The sequence below is a fragment of the Drosophila ficusphila genome, unplaced genomic scaffold (assembly GCF_018152265.1).
Source record: "Drosophila ficusphila isolate 14025-0441.05 unplaced genomic scaffold, ASM1815226v1 contig_791, whole genome shotgun sequence".
In the NCBI taxonomy this organism is placed as follows: Eukaryota; Metazoa; Arthropoda; class Insecta; order Diptera; family Drosophilidae; genus Drosophila; species Drosophila ficusphila.
Window position 1 is genome coordinate 24,167,379 of NW_025064737.1, and position 18,820 is coordinate 24,186,198.

The 18,820-nt window shown below is 43.9% G+C and overlaps 2 protein-coding genes across 6 annotated transcripts; one reads left to right on the plus strand and one right to left on the minus strand.

The window, feature by feature from the left end:
* Window positions 1-10,401: 10,401 nt before the first annotated feature.
* LOC108102289 (zinc finger protein 330 homolog) lies at window positions 10,402-11,691 on the minus strand. Its single transcript, XM_017207041.2, has 2 exons — window positions 11,117-11,691; window positions 10,402-10,974 (listed from the first exon to the last, which is right to left on the minus strand). Exons 1-2 carry the CDS (start codon window positions 11,606-11,608, stop codon window positions 10,513-10,515), a joined length of 954 nt encoding a protein of 317 aa, XP_017062530.1. The 5' UTR covers window positions 11,609-11,691; the 3' UTR covers window positions 10,402-10,512.
* A 265-nt stretch (window positions 11,692-11,956) lies between these two features.
* On the plus strand, window positions 11,957-18,267 carry LOC108102288 (heterogeneous nuclear ribonucleoprotein A1). Of its 5 annotated transcripts, none has more exons than XM_017207037.2 (6): window positions 11,958-12,135; window positions 12,787-13,264; window positions 15,277-15,461; window positions 15,527-15,821; window positions 16,100-16,190; window positions 17,957-18,267. In XM_017207037.2, the coding sequence occupies exons 1-5, from the start codon at window positions 12,079-12,081 to the stop codon at window positions 16,171-16,173; spliced, it is 1,089 nt and encodes a 362-aa protein (XP_017062526.1). In that variant the 5' UTR covers window positions 11,958-12,078; the 3' UTR covers window positions 16,174-16,190; window positions 17,957-18,267. The 5 variants fall into 5 exon arrangements, with proteins under 5 accessions (XP_017062524.1, XP_017062526.1, XP_017062525.1 ...); XM_017207036.2 differs by lacking the exon at window positions 17,957-18,267 and adding an exon at window positions 16,581-17,646 and having other exon boundaries at window positions 11,960-12,135; XM_017207040.2 differs by lacking the exons at window positions 11,958-12,135; window positions 17,957-18,267 and adding exons at window positions 12,467-12,624; window positions 16,581-17,646.
* Window positions 18,268-18,820: the final 553 nt, after the last annotated feature.

The window sequence follows — 18,820 nt, forward strand, 5'->3', positions numbered from 1 at the left end:
TTGTATAATATTTATTTTTATTGTTATTATTTGTTATTGTTGATTTATTTGTTTGTACAATATTTTCACACAAATTAAAATACCCGGCCGCATACGTGTCGACACCATCGCACATTGGAAATCGGACATCGGACGACGAGCATCAATGTCGTTTAAACGGCTATTCGTTTTGTTTTATTTGCTTTGTATTTTTTGGCTTAACCCAATTAACGGGGCTCATTAGTGATTATTTAATCGTTTGCAACAACAGCAGATGATCACAACGTTCTAATGTGCAGCGCAAACAAATCGAGATCTTGCAGTCTTTCTCTTTTGGGATAATCAAATACACTAGAGATTATGCTTAAGTAAGAAATGCATTTGGAGGGGAGGGTTCACCCATCAATTAAGAAACTGTTAAAATGTTGGTTATCTCATAGAGTTTCAGTATATGTGGACTTTCCGGTTTACGTTGGCTTTTAAATCTAGTTTAGGCTCTTGTAGTCTAAAAGATCTGTAGTATGAAATGATTAACAGATACATAAGTATGTTGGAAATTTATTTTCTTATTTACTAGATGTAAAACATATAAAAGAGTTTCAATTTCATCAAGAAATATATGTTTAGTTTTAATTAGCAGGGTTGTAGTGGGCATTAAGACATCGAGGTGTATCTCCTAGGTGTTTCGCCACATTCTACGGATCGGTATCCGTACCTCGGGGTCCGCGTGTGTATCTAGGTCTTTGTACTGCGTGTGCCGTAATGAGCGTAACCATAAAAGCGTCTTTTGTTTTACGACCGCATTGCGCGCGTGTTTACCATAGAAAACAATGCCAATTTTATGGCTGCCCTGCCGCGCAGACAATGGCCGGGCAGAACCGCATCCCGGCATCCCGGCAGTCCGGCAGTCCGACAACCAGCATCCGCCGATATATAGTAGATATATACTGCACCTTATGTACGTACCTTACGCAAAGGTGACACCGAAAGTAGAGCAATCGGGTCAAAAGGGTGATGGCGAGCGGGTCGCTGCATTAATTAGCGGAATGCTGTGGTGGTGTGGGTTCAGCGGATTCGAAGCGGGTTCGAAGCGGATGGGATGGAGTGGCGATTACTTTCTTCGGGCCGTAAAACGTGAAACGGTGCTAAACTGGACTGGCGGCCCTTATCTAAATTAGGATGTTGCTTGTTTGCGGCTGTGTCTGCACATCGCTGCACTATTTGCGTAGGTGTTTCATTTCCGTTTCACAATTTATCTGGCAGCGCACCTTTTGCGCCTCGAGATTTTCCTTCACCTTTTCCTTTCCTACTTTCACATGTGATTTTCTTTGTTGCCTTATCAGTTTTGGCGCGTCAGTCCGTCGTCATCGTGATTCACATTTTCCCCGGCTGGCTGGCACCGTTTGCACTCAAAAGTGCACTTCCCCAAGGGCCGGAGACTCGGGTCGATTCACCCGATGCAGTTTCGAGTCGAGGGAATTTGGCGCATTTGGGTGCGTGCCTTATCGGAGCCCGCGGGCTACGACACCAGATATCGTATAAATCAGAGCCTAGTCGCGGTTTTGCTTGATTATTTCCATTTTTATCTATTTCGCTGCGGCTGGCTATAAAGTTTCTGGTCTTTATCTTTGTGCAAACACCGGAGCAGCGCTATTAAAGCCCTGGCGACCTTATTTCCTCTGGCCCCCAAGAAAACAGCAAATTCTATTCTTTTAATTAAATCCCCGCAGAAGGGGAAGAGCTCCTTTCCCAAAACCCAAACATTGAGGTCAGCATGGCAACGAATTGAAACTATAAAAACTAAATTAAATTGATTGAAAAAAGAAATATCCAAAGTTCAAAAATTTTGTATCTTCTAAATAAAGTTCACTATTTGGAAGGTGTAAGAAATATATAAATAAATATATTCAAAAATTATTTTTAGTTAAAAATATGTATGTACCTATGTATTAAAAGTTCGCTATTATGCCAATTTCGCTCAATCTTCCTAATTTGTTTACCTTAAGTTCCTCGGAAATTTTTAATTCACGTGTATTCGCTTTGAAGTTATTTTCCAAACAAATTATTTTTTAGCTCATATCGATTTGAGTGGCTTAATTGATTAGGAACTCTAGCCGGTTTATTCCCACTAAACCAGTTTATGCAACCCCAACTACAGGGGCGATTTCGAGAATGACCACCACCGACCAAATTGATCATGCGAAAGAATGTTTTGTTCAGCAGCGAGATTTGTTTCTGTCCGCTCCTCTCAAAATACTCATGCAACTTAGCACCAGGCCGCTAATTACTTATTCGTTGCCTGAAAAATTAACTTTCCAGCGGCGGACCATTGTTGAGCGGCAGTGGCGACAACGAGACTGCTGCCAGTTCTATAAAGCCCGAAAAAGTGTGTTTTTTATCTACCTAAATATCTATCTATCTATCTACCAATATGTTACGCACTGAGCCTGGGCCCAGAAGCCGAAGCCTCCCGTCAAATGACGAGCGTTGCGGCAGCCGAAAAGCTGTCAAATTGTCGAAAAAATTATTGTTATCGTGCCGCGCGTTATTGAGTGGCCGTGTTCACACGAAGCTCCAGCTCAAGATACAGATACAGCGATACAGACAGAGATACATTTGTATCTACACATGTCCGTACAAACAATTCAATTAATTGTTGTAGAGCGGAATATGTCACACCGGAGGGATATGGATGGCTAGCCTTCGAGTGGGGGCTTTGGGGGCGGTGGCCCTCCCCCGAAATTTCGGTAGTTTATTGATTTACAAGCTGCGGCCCCTATCGCAGATAGATCCAAGTTTATGGGTGGCGTCCACTCGGGCGGGCTGCCTGGAACTGGAACCGACTTATCGCGGCGGCGTTGTGATTTTTGGAGTGTCGAAACGCCAAAGCAAATATGATTGGAGTTTTATTTACTCAGCCCAGTCCGATTGGGTCTTAATTACTTCCGAAAACAATGACAACCGATGACCAGTGGCGATACGAGCCCAACAGCCCGAGAGCCCGAGAGCCCGAGTCCCCGAGCATTAATCAATTTACAACGAGATTTAAGCAATGGCATCGGTAAACAATAAAATAAATACAATTTGAATACCGGTTTGTCATTTTCTGGCTATCATTCATAAACTTTTGCCCGCCTGACACGAAAATTAGCTCTTCAGCCAAGGCAGACAGCGCCGAGATCGCAGAGATCGGAGTCTAAGGCTGGAACCCCTCTGCTCAAGAGCTGCAGACTGTGGAGCTGTGGAGTTGTGGAGTTGTGGAGTTGTGGAGCTGTGGAGCTGGAGACCTGAAGAGCACCCGTACCCAAATGCTACGTGCTGTTGATCGTGGTGATGACTGCGTAAAAACGAAAAGTAAAAACACCAAACTGGCACACAGCTTGGGATGCTTGAGATGTGTTGGCCGTTTGTGTTAATCCCATCAAGACCCAGCACATTATGAAGTAGCAACACCAGCAACAATAACAGCAGCACCACCGGCATCGACCTAGCATAAACTGGAGCTGCACAGGAAAAAACATGAAATCAAGGCAATCGATTCTTTAATTTTATTGATTATTTAAAACTAAAGTCAACATCTGACTTTGAAGGGATACGGTCTCAAAGTAATGCCCAATAAAAAATAAATAGAATAAAATTGTTTAAATCAAAAATGATTATTTATTTAAAGTCAAAATCTGACTTCGAAGGGATACAATCTCAAAGTAATGTCCAATAAAAAATAAATAGTATAAAATTGTTTAAATCAAAAATGGTCCTTCTTTCGCACTTTTAGAACTTCTTAGGGGTACTGAAAATACAACTATGAGCTTATATTTTGTTATGAAATATTTATTGATCTGATTTTTTCTGTGTGGAGGCAGAAACTGCGGCTGGGACCTAAAGTTGGAGTTGGAGCTGCATGTGGTGAGTGCTCGTGTGCTCCATTGGAGGCTCCATCTCTACATCAACGGCACAAGTGACATAAGTGGCGCTTACCCGATGATGCGTGCGCATCCAACGAGCAGCCAAAAGTCAGCCCAGAGCTCCGGAGCTTGTCTTCATCGTTTTGTAAGAGTCATCACATCATCGCCACCACCATCACCATCGCCATCACCATCATCATCATCATCGTTTTGGTCGCCATCTGGGTTCGCGGTGATAAGAACGTGTTAAATGCAGCGCCGCTTCTTCGTGTGTGGTCCATCGATGGGCGATTGATAAGAGAATTTTGGATGCAGCTGATCCATGGATCGTACTTCTGGCTGCGACTCGCTCTCCTGCTTATTTTTCCTGGCCTGGTACGCATGACGTGACGGGCCGCTGACGTGCCAAGTGCCATCGAAAATGGCAAGTCATTGGCATTTCAACTGGACATGCGGCACCCTTGTTAGCCCGAGCTGTCTCTGGTTCCAGCTCTGACTGGACTGGGACTTCTACTCAGGAGTATATCTGGTTATGCGGCTGTGGCTGTGGCTGTTTCCGAACGAACATCCTTCGACGCATAACGGGCTGCACAGGATAGCCAACTTCAACTCCATCTCCCGCAGGATGACGCAGCAAACGGCAAAAGCGTTAATTTAATAATGGCCAAAATTGGAAGGCAGTCGGTTACAAAAATTTGGTGCAATGTGGGAAATTCGGGTGGCACCTTTCCGGCACGAGGAGGTGTGTTTGTTTTCCTCGTCGCTGCTGCCCATAATTGTTACACTTGGCTGCGCCAAAGTCAAAGCTACAAAGTCAATGACATCCAGAGCAAACAACTCAGGAGCCATGTTCGACAAAACCGAAAGTTTAAATCAATCGATAAGGGAATAAGGGGGTGATTTCTCAGGAACCTCCTAAATGAGTGCAGAAGTTCTTCAGGTAACTGAACTCAAGTTTTAAAAGGATGAAAAGCTATTACAAATTTTAGAAAATCTGGCAATGGAATTTGTAAAGCTAGGGGATCTAAGGGTCCGCTTTGGGTAAAGTTCCTTCCAAATCAAAATCTTTTCCTTTCGCTAAAAATCAAGTAGCACTAAAAACCTTGAATTTTACTGCCGGCCACAATAATTTGCTAGACAAACAATGTCCGCCGGGCGATGGAGCACAACACTTCATAAATAGTTTGCACTTGACAGCTACTGCAGCAGAAGGCGTTGATTTGATTACCGCCCAAACCCCTTTCCCGGGGAATCTGGTGTGAAGTTCCTGTGATTCACTCGGTCGGTGCGAAATCAAAGAGATCTCCGGCCAAACGGCGGCCAAAAGCATCATAAAAAGGTGGTATCTTGTGTCCGCCAGCAGAGTTCATTGATTTTCTGTTGGGCAACTCAATCAAAAATCGAAAAAGAAGAAAACGAATCGGGGAGCATAAAACAAAACGAAGAACTTGGGAAAACGCGCACGGCGGTGGCACTCTATTAGCACCTCTAAAGCACAATTTACAACAAACATTTACAACTGTCAATTGGCAACAAAGCAGCGGCCAGAACGTATCTGAATGTATCTGAGCCAACGAAGAGATCGATCGGCCGAGAACGGCATTGAATTAAGGATACAGGTCACTCGACGCACAAAGGGACCGCCGGTTTTAGGAGCGAAATGAGATGGTTTTTCGGGAACTGGCCGCTGACGAATCGCCGGCAATTTGTTAGCATTAAACAACAACTAATGGGTGCCATTGATGGGGACGTGCATCGAGAACATTTAATATCGTGTATATGCACACACAATCGGTTCTGTCACAGGCCGACTGTGTGTTTCTGAACGGTGCAGTTTAAAAACGAAATTAATAAAAATTTCACTTGAATTGACAAAGTGGCCGAACGCCGTGACGTTCAACTGACGACAAGTGCCACTTGACAAGCTGCCGAACTTGAAATTTTTTATTTCCCTCCGCAGCTCAGTACTTCATTGTTATAGCCGGCATATAGAAGTCTGACTCCTTGTCTGGCTCGATTCGCTGGCTGATTTGTCGGCTGACTGGTGGCTGGTGTTACCTGTCCGCTAACCTCGTCCCACAGCTGGCGATTAATCTTGACATTGAGCCGCATACAGATGCACAGACAATGGCCGAGTGGCATATATAAATGCGATTTCTCGGCTGTTGACAGTAAATAATTTAGCCATCCATAATGGCCACTGATGAGTGTTTTCTGACCTGTGAAGAGACGCTCTCACAGTTTTCCCGCAGGCGATTGCCGACGATTGCATGCGAGATTGCTATCGAGGAAGCTCACGTGCAGAGCACGCGGCCAATGGAGGACACAAGTGCCAGGACCCATCGACATCGGCCACTAGGACATGTAAAGGGATGTACAAATAGATTCCCAGGCCAGAGCTGGTGCTTCACGACAAGTGCAGGTCATCATAATCATGGGCATCATCATCGACATCATTACAATCGACCGCAACTACTTTAATTACCACGCTAGCCGCAGGCCAAACTGCACTGGCAAAAACACGTTTTTTAATTCGGTAAATCGAAAGTTATTTGAGTGGTAAAATATATATAATATAGGTTGACCTTTTATACAAGAAGTTAACTAATTTCCAATAAATAATACAAAACATCTCTTGTTTCTTAGGTTTTTCAATTTTGAAATACGGAATTTAAAGGCAATACACGTTTTTTAATTCAGTAAATCGAAAGTTATTTAAGTGGTAAAAGGGGGTCGTAATATAGGTTGACCTTTTATACAAGAAGTTAACTAATTTCCAATAAATAATACAAAACATCACTTGTTCTTTAGGTTTTTCAATTTTGAAAGACGGAATTTAAAGGCAATAACCATATTTTATTATTTTTTCACACTCTTTTTTTCTTTTACTTAAATACATTCCAGTGTAATCCGAGGTTAATAACTGTAGCATGCCGTGGGCGTGGGTCAAGGGGTGGGCGTGCCCGCTCGACAATTGTAATGCAAAGCGCGCGCGTGTGTGCGTGAGTGGTTGGGCTGTGTGAGTGTGGACCTCGAGAGGGGATCCCCCCGGGCGCATTGCAAAATTCAGTTTCGCTCGATGGCAAAGTTGAGCGTCTCGCCGCTCAAGTGCCAGCCCGCCGGGCTATTGACAGAAATCAAAACGGACCAAGTTGGGCGGACTCGACTCGACTCAGTGGGATCAGGCGAAATGGCAAGCGTTTCCCAGATTTTTTTACCGCCTGCCTGAATGCCGGCCGCCCCCTTTTCTTCCAGTCGAGATGACGGCTTATCGTGGCATCAAAACAAATTCGTTTGAAATTAATTCGGAGATTTGCTTTCATTAGGCGGCTTGCCGGGTGCAAAGTATGTAACTGTGTTGGCAAACACAATGCCGAAACCACCAACCCGACACGCTGACGTCCTGAGCTGCGGCTAATCCCCAAGCAAAACTTTTGGCTGGTGGAAGGTCGGTCCAAGTTTCAGACCTCCACTCCCAGCGACACGTGACCCTCACCCCCGAAAACGATTCGATTGTGTTCCGGAATCGCTTTTTGGACTGCGTCATCACTTTCCATTGCGGAGAGGAACTGAGTTGCTCCTAATGTGACAGTTTAATTGCAGGTGAGGCGAAAAGGGTCGCGTGCTGAGGGAAGCGCCGCTGATGCAATTAGACTGCCGACTGGCGACGACTTTCCCATTGTCCTGCCGTGACTTCTCCATTGAGCCTGCCGTGCGGGCTTCCTGGTGTCGCTATCCATGTCCTGTTGTGCGGGTGCAGTGCGGCGTACCTGGATAAAGCTCTTTTGCGGATCAATAGAGATGACTTTCAACAGCTTTCGGTAAGGGATGTATGGGGTGTTGTCCTAACAGTTCTTCTGTTCAAGCCAACCGTATAAATTCCTCAATAAAAGCGTCTTTATATTGAACTCTTGAAGAATTAATAACCTCGAAAACTTTTTTAGGCAAAAAACATTTTTATTAATCAATAATTAGGAATAAATAAAATTAATTTGCATACTCTACATTAGCGTACAAATTATTTATTATGCATGAAAGCCTGCGAACTTGGTTAGGCTATAAATCAGCCAGTGACACGTTTCCCGGGGGAAAGCTAGGGTCAATTAACCCGTCGTTATCATGAGACCTCGCTGCGAGGGAGTTGCCAAATAGATCAAAGAGTTCCCTTGTTCCCGAAAACCCCAGAGCAGAAGTCTCTTTCCCATTCTTCCCCCGCTCGAAACTCGACCACCGACCGAGAAAAAACTTTCTCACATTACATCACGGACCAGCGAGGACGGCTAAAACAACAAGGACAACTGGAGCGCTCTAAATGGACACCGAACAACATCGTTTAATATTGATGGACATTGTTTGAGCTCTTTATGATGGGAAAGTGAGGCCATCGCTGCCTACGCTTTTCGTTGCCGGTTCAAGTGAATATTTAATTAAATTGTTTTCTAATAACCACGCGCAACTTTGTTGGACGCGAAACACGCGTTGGCAAGCGGCGAGCGGCGGCAGGCCACGCGGCAATCGCAGGACCACCGGGCCAGGACACACCTTGTTGTGCCAACAACATTAGCAGGGGCCGAAATAAAAAAGAACGCAACACAGAAGCGAGAACGAAAACGAAAACGAGAGCCACCCCTTTTTTGCTGCGTATCCTGGTTCTAATTTTCCAAATTACGCACCATCAATCATCGCAAGCTTTGACGAACGTCGAAGGCAAAGTGGATGTGGATGGGGATGTGGAAGTAGATGATGTTGATGATGACGTTAGGAACTACCCCCACCCATTATGGACATCCCACCCGACCAATCCCCTGGCGCAATCACTTGAAGCCAGCGACGTTGCGGCAGCCGCAAGAAAAAAATTAAATTAAACTTCAAGAGGCCACAAGGACCTGCTGGCGAACTAGCATCCTGAATCCTGCAACCCGTAACCATGGGAAGCTGATGTGCTCCTGCTGTTTTCCGTCGTAATTAACGCTAATTGCGTTTGGCCATAAGCCGGACTTTTTGACTTTTCCACGTGTTTTTCGGATTGTCCAAAGGATTTTCCCACCTAATCCTCAGCGAGGTCTGTGTTTTTGTTATGGCTTGACTTTGGCTGACAACAATATTTGCGTTGCATAAATAAGCAAGAGATAATGCCGATCGGAAGTGATTATACTTATGGATTTCTTGGGAAACAGTGTCTGCCGCAATCCCGATCCCAGCAGGACTTTAAAACTGGCCATCGGACTGACCAACGTCGGTTAGATAACTCTCAACCCCTCCATCTGGTAATTGAGAATGCACTCCGGCTAATGAAAGCGGCCATCGACGGATGGATGGGAAGTGGCCAAATTGACTGGATGCGGGGGAACGGCTCAAGGATTAATATCGCAGTGCAATTAAGAGCTCAATCACTGTGACTCGACTCGGGTCTTGTTTGCCTCTCTCTGATTACATTTATGAAATTATTATTGATGTTTGGCAGTGGTGGTCACCACAGCCCAGTGTCCAGAAATATTCCACAGCCCTCCATCAGGCCCCATCAGCAACCCCATTTCTAATTTCGTTGAGTAGCCCTAACTCCGATGGCTTGGACTTTGCTTCGGCCAAAGCAGACAGGCCATTTTGATTGAAATGCAGACACAAAATGCTGGCAGGCAGCCATTATATTTAAGCTGGCCCCGATCTATACATAAGTATGTTCGTGTGGAAGGACAGCAGCGGGTATATTTATAGCTGGACTATTTAAAACTTTCTTAAAAACATACTCTTCTCTACTATCGTTTAGTTCTAATACATATAATCTCCTATTCATCATTGGTTATACATATATTTTTCCCCACTAAATAGCTTCCTATCATTCATTTTCATCATTCTTATCGTACTGATTTGACCACAGCTGTATGTGCATCCCATATCCTCTCACACTAATCTCTATTATGTACACAGTTGATTTGCCTGCCACTCACCCACTCGCATTTCGTCCGAATCCTCGTTCAGGACTCCCCTACATAAGTAACGCCACATATGATTTCATTCATATGCAGGAGAACTATACTCCTACCTCCCGTCCTCCCTCCAGAAAGCCCTTCATTGATTTGCAATGCCTAAAATGTTTCAGCCTGATGATGGGTCCGCCCGAACCCACATCCAACGCCCCATCGACCATCATCCACTTCTTCTGCTGTTGCTGTTCCGCTCTGCCTAACTGCCAAACATTCCCAAATGCCGAAGTGCGTGTCTCTCTGTTGGTGTGCGTGGTGTGTTTGCCATCGTTTTTGGAAATATTATATGCTCATACCTCCGTTTTCGAGTAAATTGTGTAAATATTTGCGCTCGTAAGTGGATTGGAGATGGATGAGTCTATCAACAGAGAAGTTGGCGTTGGCAGAGCCGCTGGCATCGCCATCATCATATGCGTATGGGTTGGCATTGCTGCCATTTCCATTCCGCACCCCAGTTATCCTTCCTTCAGGACTTTGCTACAGCCCACTTGCAGCTTGTTGCATTTCACGAAATTGGTTCTCTTCAAAAGCTCTACAATCTGACAAAGAATTTATTTCACTATTACATTGTAAGCAACGAGTGCACAGCCGAGAACTGATTCACTTAATGTTCTAACAAAAGGCCAGATAAACACAGTGCCACCTTACTTAGTGGCCTTTTTATCGGTTTCCTTCTCCGGTTCGCTTTCCGTGGTTTCATCGTCGTCCTCATCATCATCCTCCTCATCGCTCTCATCCTCGTAATCTCCATCGGACTCATCGTCCTCATCATCATCATCGCCATAGGAGTAACTACCACTGGTTGCACCACCGTAATACCCACCTCCACTGCCACTGGCTCCAAAGTAGCCGCCGTAGCCATCCTCGTCGTCACTGTTGCCTCCCTGTTGCTGGCGGCCAAACTTGTGCGACCGCGTGGACATGCTGAGGTCCTTGGTCACCGAGGTGTCGTAGTTGCACTTGGGACACGGAATGGGCTTGTTCTTGTCGTACTTAAAGCCCTTGCGACGCACATGATCCTCGCAGTAGCAGGTCTTACAGCGCAGGCACGAGTACTGGCCCAGTTTGTTGCACGACTGGCACTTGTAGTTCTCCGACTCCAGAACCTGGAAGGTATTCGAAGGTTGTTTTTAAAGAAGTTGTAGGGCCGAAACTTAAATCTTGTTCTCTTTCAAGGCAATATATAAATTAGGATTTTGAGACCCAAAATGCTTTACAGCATACAACCTGATCATGATAATAACCAACCTGACAGCTGGCCTGGTGTTCGAACTGGTCGTCCTCGCACAGGAAACCGTTGCAGAAGGAGCACTTAAAGATGCGGCCGCCGTGCTCCCAGACGCCGCGCTCGCATTCCAAGCAGGTTGCATTCTGCAGCGGACACGTGCAGGCGTGGTTTTGGAGGCATTTGCGCCCGTGGCACACCCACGCCTCGCAGAAGTCGCAGATGGCGCCCACCATGCCCAGTCCTGTGGTGTAGACCCCCGGGTGCTTCACCACGCAGTCCCCCGTCTTCAGCATACACTTGATCTTGCCGCACTGGGCGCAAATGGGCAGTCTTTGGAGGCTCTGGCAGAAGTAGCAGAAGGCCCGAGACTTTTGCTTCTTCTCGCACTTGTCGCACTCCATCGGCGCATTGCACGGGACGTCCGCCAAGGGCGTCTCCCTGCTGCGAATCTCCTTGAGCCGCAGTTTCTGCTTCTCGGCCTTCTTTCGCTGTCCCGTTTTCTTTTTCGGCATTTAAAAAAAAAAATTAGAAACTTTTGTTTCTTACGTGGGCGGCAGTGTGGATGCTAGCCGGTCGGTTAAAAAACGACTCAAAAAGCTTTAGTCTTTGGTATTTTTCTTGCAGGTAGGTATATTTTCCAGAGTTGTCACAGAGTTATTTCTATTTGAACACATTGCATCTACCCATTTAACTGGATTTCTACAACTAAGCTACATGTAATCCACTTGTTTAAAATAAATATTAAAAAATATTCCGAGATTTCAAACTGATAAAAAAGTTAATGCAATATCTAGCTATAAATTGGCAGCGGAACACTTTTCGGTATTTTTTAAGCATTGTGCGAGGGTTTTTACTAAAAAGAGATACATTTACACGGCGTTTGACGTCACTTAACTTTCTTAACTTAAGAAAAGTGGAAATTTTCCAATAAAAATAATACATTTCGAGTGCAGTTACAAACAGTTTACTAACGAATTGGAATATGGGCGGTCACGATAACTGGAACCACAGGAGCAATTCCAATGGCCACGATGAAGATGTAAGTACAACCTTGTAAAATTGCATTGCCAATTTTCAATAAGGTATAAGACAGATATTTTTTACTTAAAAAACATAATTCAGTTGTTATTTAAAAGTTCAAAGCATACTCAAAAATAAAATTAAATGTGGGACACCTATTTATGCCGGTAAAGCTCTCTAAAAAAAAAAACTTTGATAATTTGTTATACAGAACTTTTTTAACATTGCATTATAACATTTTATGGAAAAGCAGGGCAATCCGAGGTTCAAACCAAGGTCTTCTAGTAGCGGGAGAAAGTGGTTTTAGTATTTTAACAAGATGTTGAGATTATTTTGAAAACACCGTACGGTTACACTTTTCAATTTTTTTCAATCGAAGCGTGTGTGTAAGGGGACTTTCTCCATTTTTGAAAAGGGAAATAGTTAGAATACAGCTAAGTTAAGAAGAATAAGTAGCAAAATGGTGAACAACTCAAACCAGAATGGCAACTCAAACGGCCACGATGATGTAAGTAGTCTTGAAGCAAAACAAGAAAGTTTTACGCGAGCGGGTGACTCACTTCACCGGTCGCCATTTTGAAATTACGCATGTGTCTCATAGGCAGAAAAGTGAGGTTAGGTTCCAGGGTGAGAAAAAAAATCAATAATTGGTATATGCGATTTCCCCCAGGATTCGATCACCGAGCCGGAGCATATGCGCAAGTTGTTCATCGGCGGACTGGACTACCGCACCACCGATGAGAACCTGAAGGGCCACTTCGAAAAATGGGGCAACATCGTGGACGTGGTGGTCATGAAGGATCCGCGCACGAAGCGCTCCCGTGGCTTCGGATTCATCACCTACTCCCACTCGAGCATGATCGACGAGGCCCAGAAGTCGCGTCCCCACAAGATCGACGGCCGCGTGGTCGAGCCCAAGAGGGCAGTTCCCCGCCAGGATATCGACTCCCCCAATGCTGGGGCCACGGTCAAGAAACTGTTTGTGGGAGCTCTTAAGGACGACCACGACGAGCAAAGCATCCGTGACTACTTCCAGCACTACGGAAACATCGTCGACATCAACATCGTCATGGACAAAGAGACCGGCAAGAAGCGTGGATTCGCCTTCGTCGAGTTCGATGACTATGATCCCGTCGACAAAGTTGTGTGTAAGTAAAGACCAATTATTTGTAGATTCAAGTATAAACTAATATAATTTTTTAAGATAAATAATGGCAAAAATGTACATTCATAAGGTTAGGTCTGAAATAAGTACAGTACAAGTTTCAACATTTGTATCTTGGGAAGTATCCTCTTAAGATCAGAGCATTTTAGATTATTTCCTATTTTCACAGTCCCAGCTCCGCATAGCAATGTTTGATGTGTTCATGCGGCGTTTGCGACTGTTAGATAAAGCTGGCTCGTATTATATCGTTGTTGGCTAGACACCCCACATGTGTAGTCGATGAAAACGTATGCGCCACATTGGCCTCAAGGTTTAAATAACCCCTGATCCGTTTGCTTACACAGTACTGACAAATTGTCGGGCTTCGTGTAAAACGCCCGTTCAGTTTTCCTATAAACGCTGTAAGACAAATCAAAGCGTCGGCTAAGCTATGTTATGCGAATGTAAATGTTAACCCTATTCAGTGTAACACGCAGCCTCGTTACAAATGCATTGATTAGACGAAATCCACAGTCCCAGCTCCGCATAGCAATGTTCGATGAGCTCATGCGGCGTTTGCGACTGTAAGATTAAAACCCAGCCAGTATTATATCGTTGTTGTTGGTGGTTGTAATGCACCAATGATGAAAGAGTATATGGTACACTTCCATTTTGATTCACCTTATTGGACCCATCAAAGAAGACCCTAGCTCATACTTTCTTTAGCTTCACAGTACTGACAAATTGACAGGTTTGAACAGAATGCCTGGTTAGTTTTTTTTTTAACGCTGTAAGATTAATAATATCGTCGGCTAAGCTATGCTATGCGAATGTAAATACGAATCCTATTCTGTGTAACACGCAGCCTCGTTACAATTACTTTTATTAACTTATTAATACTTATATAGAAATATAACCTCCACAGTCCCAGCTCCGCATAGCAATGTTCAATAAGTTCATGCGGCGTTTGCGACTGTAAGATTGAAACTCAGCCAGTATTATATCGTTGTTGTTGGTGGTTGTAATACATCAATGATGAAAGAGTATATGGCACACTTCCATCCTTTTTCTCCTAATAGGGCCCATCAAAGGAGTCCCTAGGTCATAATTTCTTCAGCTTCACAGTACTGACAAATTGACAGGTTTAAACACAACACCTAGTTAGTTTTTTTTTTAAACGCTGTAAGATTAATAATAGCGTCGGCTAAGCTATGTTATGCGAATGTAAATACGAATCCTATTCTGTGTAACACGCAGCCTCGTTACAATTACTTTTATTAACTTATTAATACTTATATAGAAATATAACCTCCACAGTCCCAGCTCCGCATAGCAATGTTCGATGAGCTCATGCGGCGTTTGTGACTGTTAGATTATAGTCCAGCCAGTATTATATTGTTGTTATTGGTGCTTCCAATGCATTAATGATGAAAAAGTATTTGGCACACTACTATTCGATTTTGTTTTAAAAAGTCACAGTACTGACAAATTGGCAGGCTCGATAAAGAAACCTGGATAGTTTTCCTTAAAACGCTGTGAGAATAATAAAAGCGTCGGCTAAGCTATGTTATGCGAATGTATAATAAATTAAATTCTGTGTAACACGCAGCCTCGTTACAATTGCAAAATAAATCGATGTGTTTTGCAAAGTAAATTGTAAGGTTTTCTAAGGAGTAACGAAATTATGCAGACAATTTTGTAAAATACAACTATCACTGAATTAAAATCATAATAGACTCTATTTCGATAAAAAAAAAAATATAAAGACAACCATTTTATGCCAATTTATAATCCACTTTCACAGTCCCAGCTCCGCATAGCAACGTTTGATGTGCTCATGCGGCGTTTGCGACTGTAAGATGAAATCCCAGCCAGTATTATATTATTGTTGTTGGTGCTTTAATGTGCGCCAGTGATGAAAAAGTATATGGCACACTGCTCTCTGGATTTACTATCCGGACTGCTTTCCTTTTCTTTTTTACTCTATTAATAGCCATTTTCCACTTCTTTTTGCAGTGCAAAAGCAGCATCAGCTGAATGGCAAGATGGTGGACGTGAAGAAGGCCCTGCCCAAGCAGAACGACCAGCAGGGAGGCGGCGGAGGAGGACGCGGTGGCCAGGGAGGCCGTGCCGGTGGAAACCGCGGCAACATGGGCGGCGGTGGCGGCAACTACGGCAACCAGAACGGAGGTGGCAACTGGGTGAGTGGATTTGGATCTGCTTCTATTTTGAGTCTGGTTTAATAGCTGGCTAATTGACCTTCTAGAACGGCGGTGGCAACAACTGGGGCAACAACCGCGGAGGCAACGACAACTGGGGCGGAAACAACTTTGGAGGGGGCGGCGGCTACGGAGGTGGCAACAACAGCTGGGGCAACAACAACCCGTGGGACAATGGCAACGGCGGTGGTAACTTTGGCGGCGGCGGTGGCTCCAACTGGAATGGCGGTGGCAACGACTTTGGAGGCTACCAACAGAACTACGGTGGCGGTCCTCAGCGCGGTGGCGGCAACTTCAACAACAACCGCATGCAACCGTACCAGGGAGGCAACTTCAAAGCAGGTGAGCAGCTGACAAGCCATGTGAAATGCAGATAACGAGACACAGTACCCTGACACCTAATTGTTAGAACGTCGATAGAGTTTGGCAGTTAGCTTATTGAAATACTGTGAGATCAACTGACGATGGCCTTCGCTATGTTATGCGTATGTAAGACAAAGCCAATACGGCGTAACACGCAGCCACGTTACAGTTTTTGCGAATAGCCTCCACCAGTGTGGACTAGTTAGGGAGCCAGACACAGATTGGATGTTTCCTAACGATCCTGGGTTTTCTTTTAGGCGGTGGCAATCAAGGCAACTATGGCGGCAACAATCAGGGCTTCAATAACGGTGGCAACAACCGCAGATATTGAGGGAGAAGCCAGACGAGGTGAGCCATAAACCTAACACCATTAACACCTAGTCATAGTCCAAGGCGCAGTCAGACCATTAACCAACCAACTAATCCGTATGACCATTAACCTTTGGTTTGATTTGATTGACAAACGTTGCTGTAATGATTTTTTTTTTCGTTCTTAAATAGCGCCCTTATCGGCATTGTTTTTGGTAGTTTTTAACAGCTTATGGGACTGAAAAGCAAACCGGCTCAGACAGTCCGACCCACCTTACTCAACCACCCTAATAAAGCCTTACGTATTTACTCTTAAAACGTATTTACTCTTAAAACGTATTTAGCGAACAAAACCCATCAACCAATTAAGAACCCTTCTTGCCAACCAATTGTTTTAAATAACTTTTCTCATTTATCGACATTTTATAGGTGATAAAGTAAAAGTCGCTCAGTATAAGCCCAAAATTCAAAGTCAAGTAAACGATACGCAATACAATGATCAATAACGAGTATGAACGCACGTTCATAGACCTAAGAAGTTTTCCGAGCACCACAAGCCAAACCGAACATGACAGAGAAGAGAGTGATCAGGATCAGTGCAGTGCAGTCGTAAGGAGTTTGGTTCAGACTTGGATTAGTGCAGAAACAGAGATATCAGTACCAAGCCAGACCAGACCAGTACAGTACAGAGCAGTGCAGTGCAGTGCAGTTGCAGTTGCAGTTGCAGTGTGTGAGCTAAGCAGACTTACAAATCATTCAGAGAGATCGCACACAGCCAGTGGCAGCAGTACACGTACACAGCAGCTGGCCAGGATTCCATTCGATTTGTTTGCACACGGTGATTGATTGTTAAGGCGCATCGAAAACTATCTTCAATATTCAATAGAATTTTAATCTAATTTCACATTGTAGCAACCGAGTTAAGTAACATTGTAATTAGCAACAAGCCGCCAGGCAAAACATTTGTATCTTCACACAACCAACCTATTTAACCCTCCAGCCATTAATGAATCAGCTATGTACACTTCAAGGCGGCAGCCGAGCGAGACATGTTTATTTGTATGTAGACAACTCCAGCCCATCGGCCGCTGACAACTTTTGATAATCAGTGCAGAAAACACAAAATATAAAGCATGTATTACATTTATGACTTCTCTAGGCTAAGTTCTCATAGAATTAACCGAGTAGAGCGTGCGGCGATCTTCAGCAGCCGCACGCTGCCCTAGACTTAATGATTTACTATCAAGTTCTAAGCGAACCTGACCGTGTGGAGGAACCTAGACACTTAGAATTCTTTATAAGCGTCGACATGGAATATTTTATCCCCGCTGTTTAGATGTAACCGTGCAAAAACCAACACTTAATGTAATTTAAAACCTTTTAGCAAGCAGTCTGTCTGAGGTCAGCGCACTTATGTTTAACAAAATTTACATTTTAATGTAGCGAAAAAAATACAAGATTTAAAAATACACGAAAGTCCAGCAATTGATGTGAACTCTCGACCGAGCAAAAACTATTTACCTAAGTCAAAGCCCAGTAGTTTTGTAATTTCGTAGCAGCAGCAGCAGAAGGATCTCGAAAAGATGAGAGGAGAATTGGAGAGGTAAAGAAGAAAGCAAGTAGGACCCAGTCCAAAAGCAATCGTTATCCTGTAGCCTTGTTGGGGCGGGCCATTAACCCATTTCGAGAAAGTTCTCTTGTTACTCGCTTAACAGGTTTCAGTCTCCCCGTTTATTTGAACTGCCCACACCACCTGTACCATTGTCATTTACAACCTTGTATATTATTGTAATTTCTGTTGCAAGTCGGCTGTGATAAGTATGCGAAGCGCTGAAAGAAGCCCGCCGCGCTACTAAGCAGCCACGGAAGCTCCTCCGCACTTGCAACTCGCCGAAGGGACTCGGTTGCTTCTGTCCTGTCCCCAAACGAAAAGGGTAAGTAGTCCTCCGCAGATCCCAAAATCCGGATATTGTAACTTTCAGGTGGTCTGGTCGACGCGACACTAGAGAATGGAGCAAGTGTTCCTTAAGAGCGGCGTAAATATGCGACTAATCGTTGTTTTTGATTTTATTTTTATTTGAACTTACACTTTTAATAAAGAATTTCAGAAAACAAATCTTTGTGAAATTTATATTTAATTGGTTTTGGGCTTTCATTTTAAATTAGAAGTTGTAATAGATTTTACCTTTCCTGGTTTGCAAGCCATCAGAAACTTGGAAATATCTAATGTAAGGGTGCCACACATTTTCTATGGAAAATTTACAAAAACGCCAACTAATGCGTTCTGTTGGCCTGGTATTTGAAGTCTAAGTGTCACAAATTTTCTCATTTAAATTTTGCGGTCAAGCGGAAGACATTCAATCAAACCTCGCTTTGAAGTACCAGGCGAACAGAATTCAGGAGTAGGCGTTTTTTTTAGATGTGTAAATGTTCCATAAATGTGTGGCATACTTTTGGGAGCAAGTAAGAAATTTGATTTCCTCCTAAGATTTCTGAACCGTTCTCAAAAGTATGCTTCAAATGCAAGTGAAAATGTGCAAGACATGAGCAACAGCACATTTTGTATGAGCCTCCAAAAGTATGATACAATTTCGATAGTTCTAGTCTATTTTCTAGTTTTATTTTACATAATTTAGTATAACTATTCCTTAGGATTATAAATTCTGTAA

Bases quoted from the DNA above. Each gene is read 5' to 3' on its own strand.
- LOC108102289 (XM_017207041.2), bottom strand. From the start codon at position 11,608: ATGCCGAAAAAGAAAACGGGACAGCGAAAGAAGGCCGAGAAGCAGAAA. The intron at 10,975-11,116 runs GTTGGTTATTAT...AATACCTTCCAG, and splicing joins AACACCAGGCCAGCTGTCAG to GTTCTGGAGTCGGAGAACTA.
- LOC108102288 (XM_017207035.2), top strand. From the start codon at position 12,079: ATGGGCGGTCACGATAACTGGAACCACAGGAGCAATTCCAATGGCCAC. The intron at 13,265-15,276 runs GTAAGTAAAGAC...TTCTTTTTGCAG, and splicing joins TCCCGTCGACAAAGTTGTGT to TGCAAAAGCAGCATCAGCTG. The intron at 15,462-15,526 runs GTGAGTGGATTT...TTGACCTTCTAG, and splicing joins AGAACGGAGGTGGCAACTGG to AACGGCGGTGGCAACAACTG.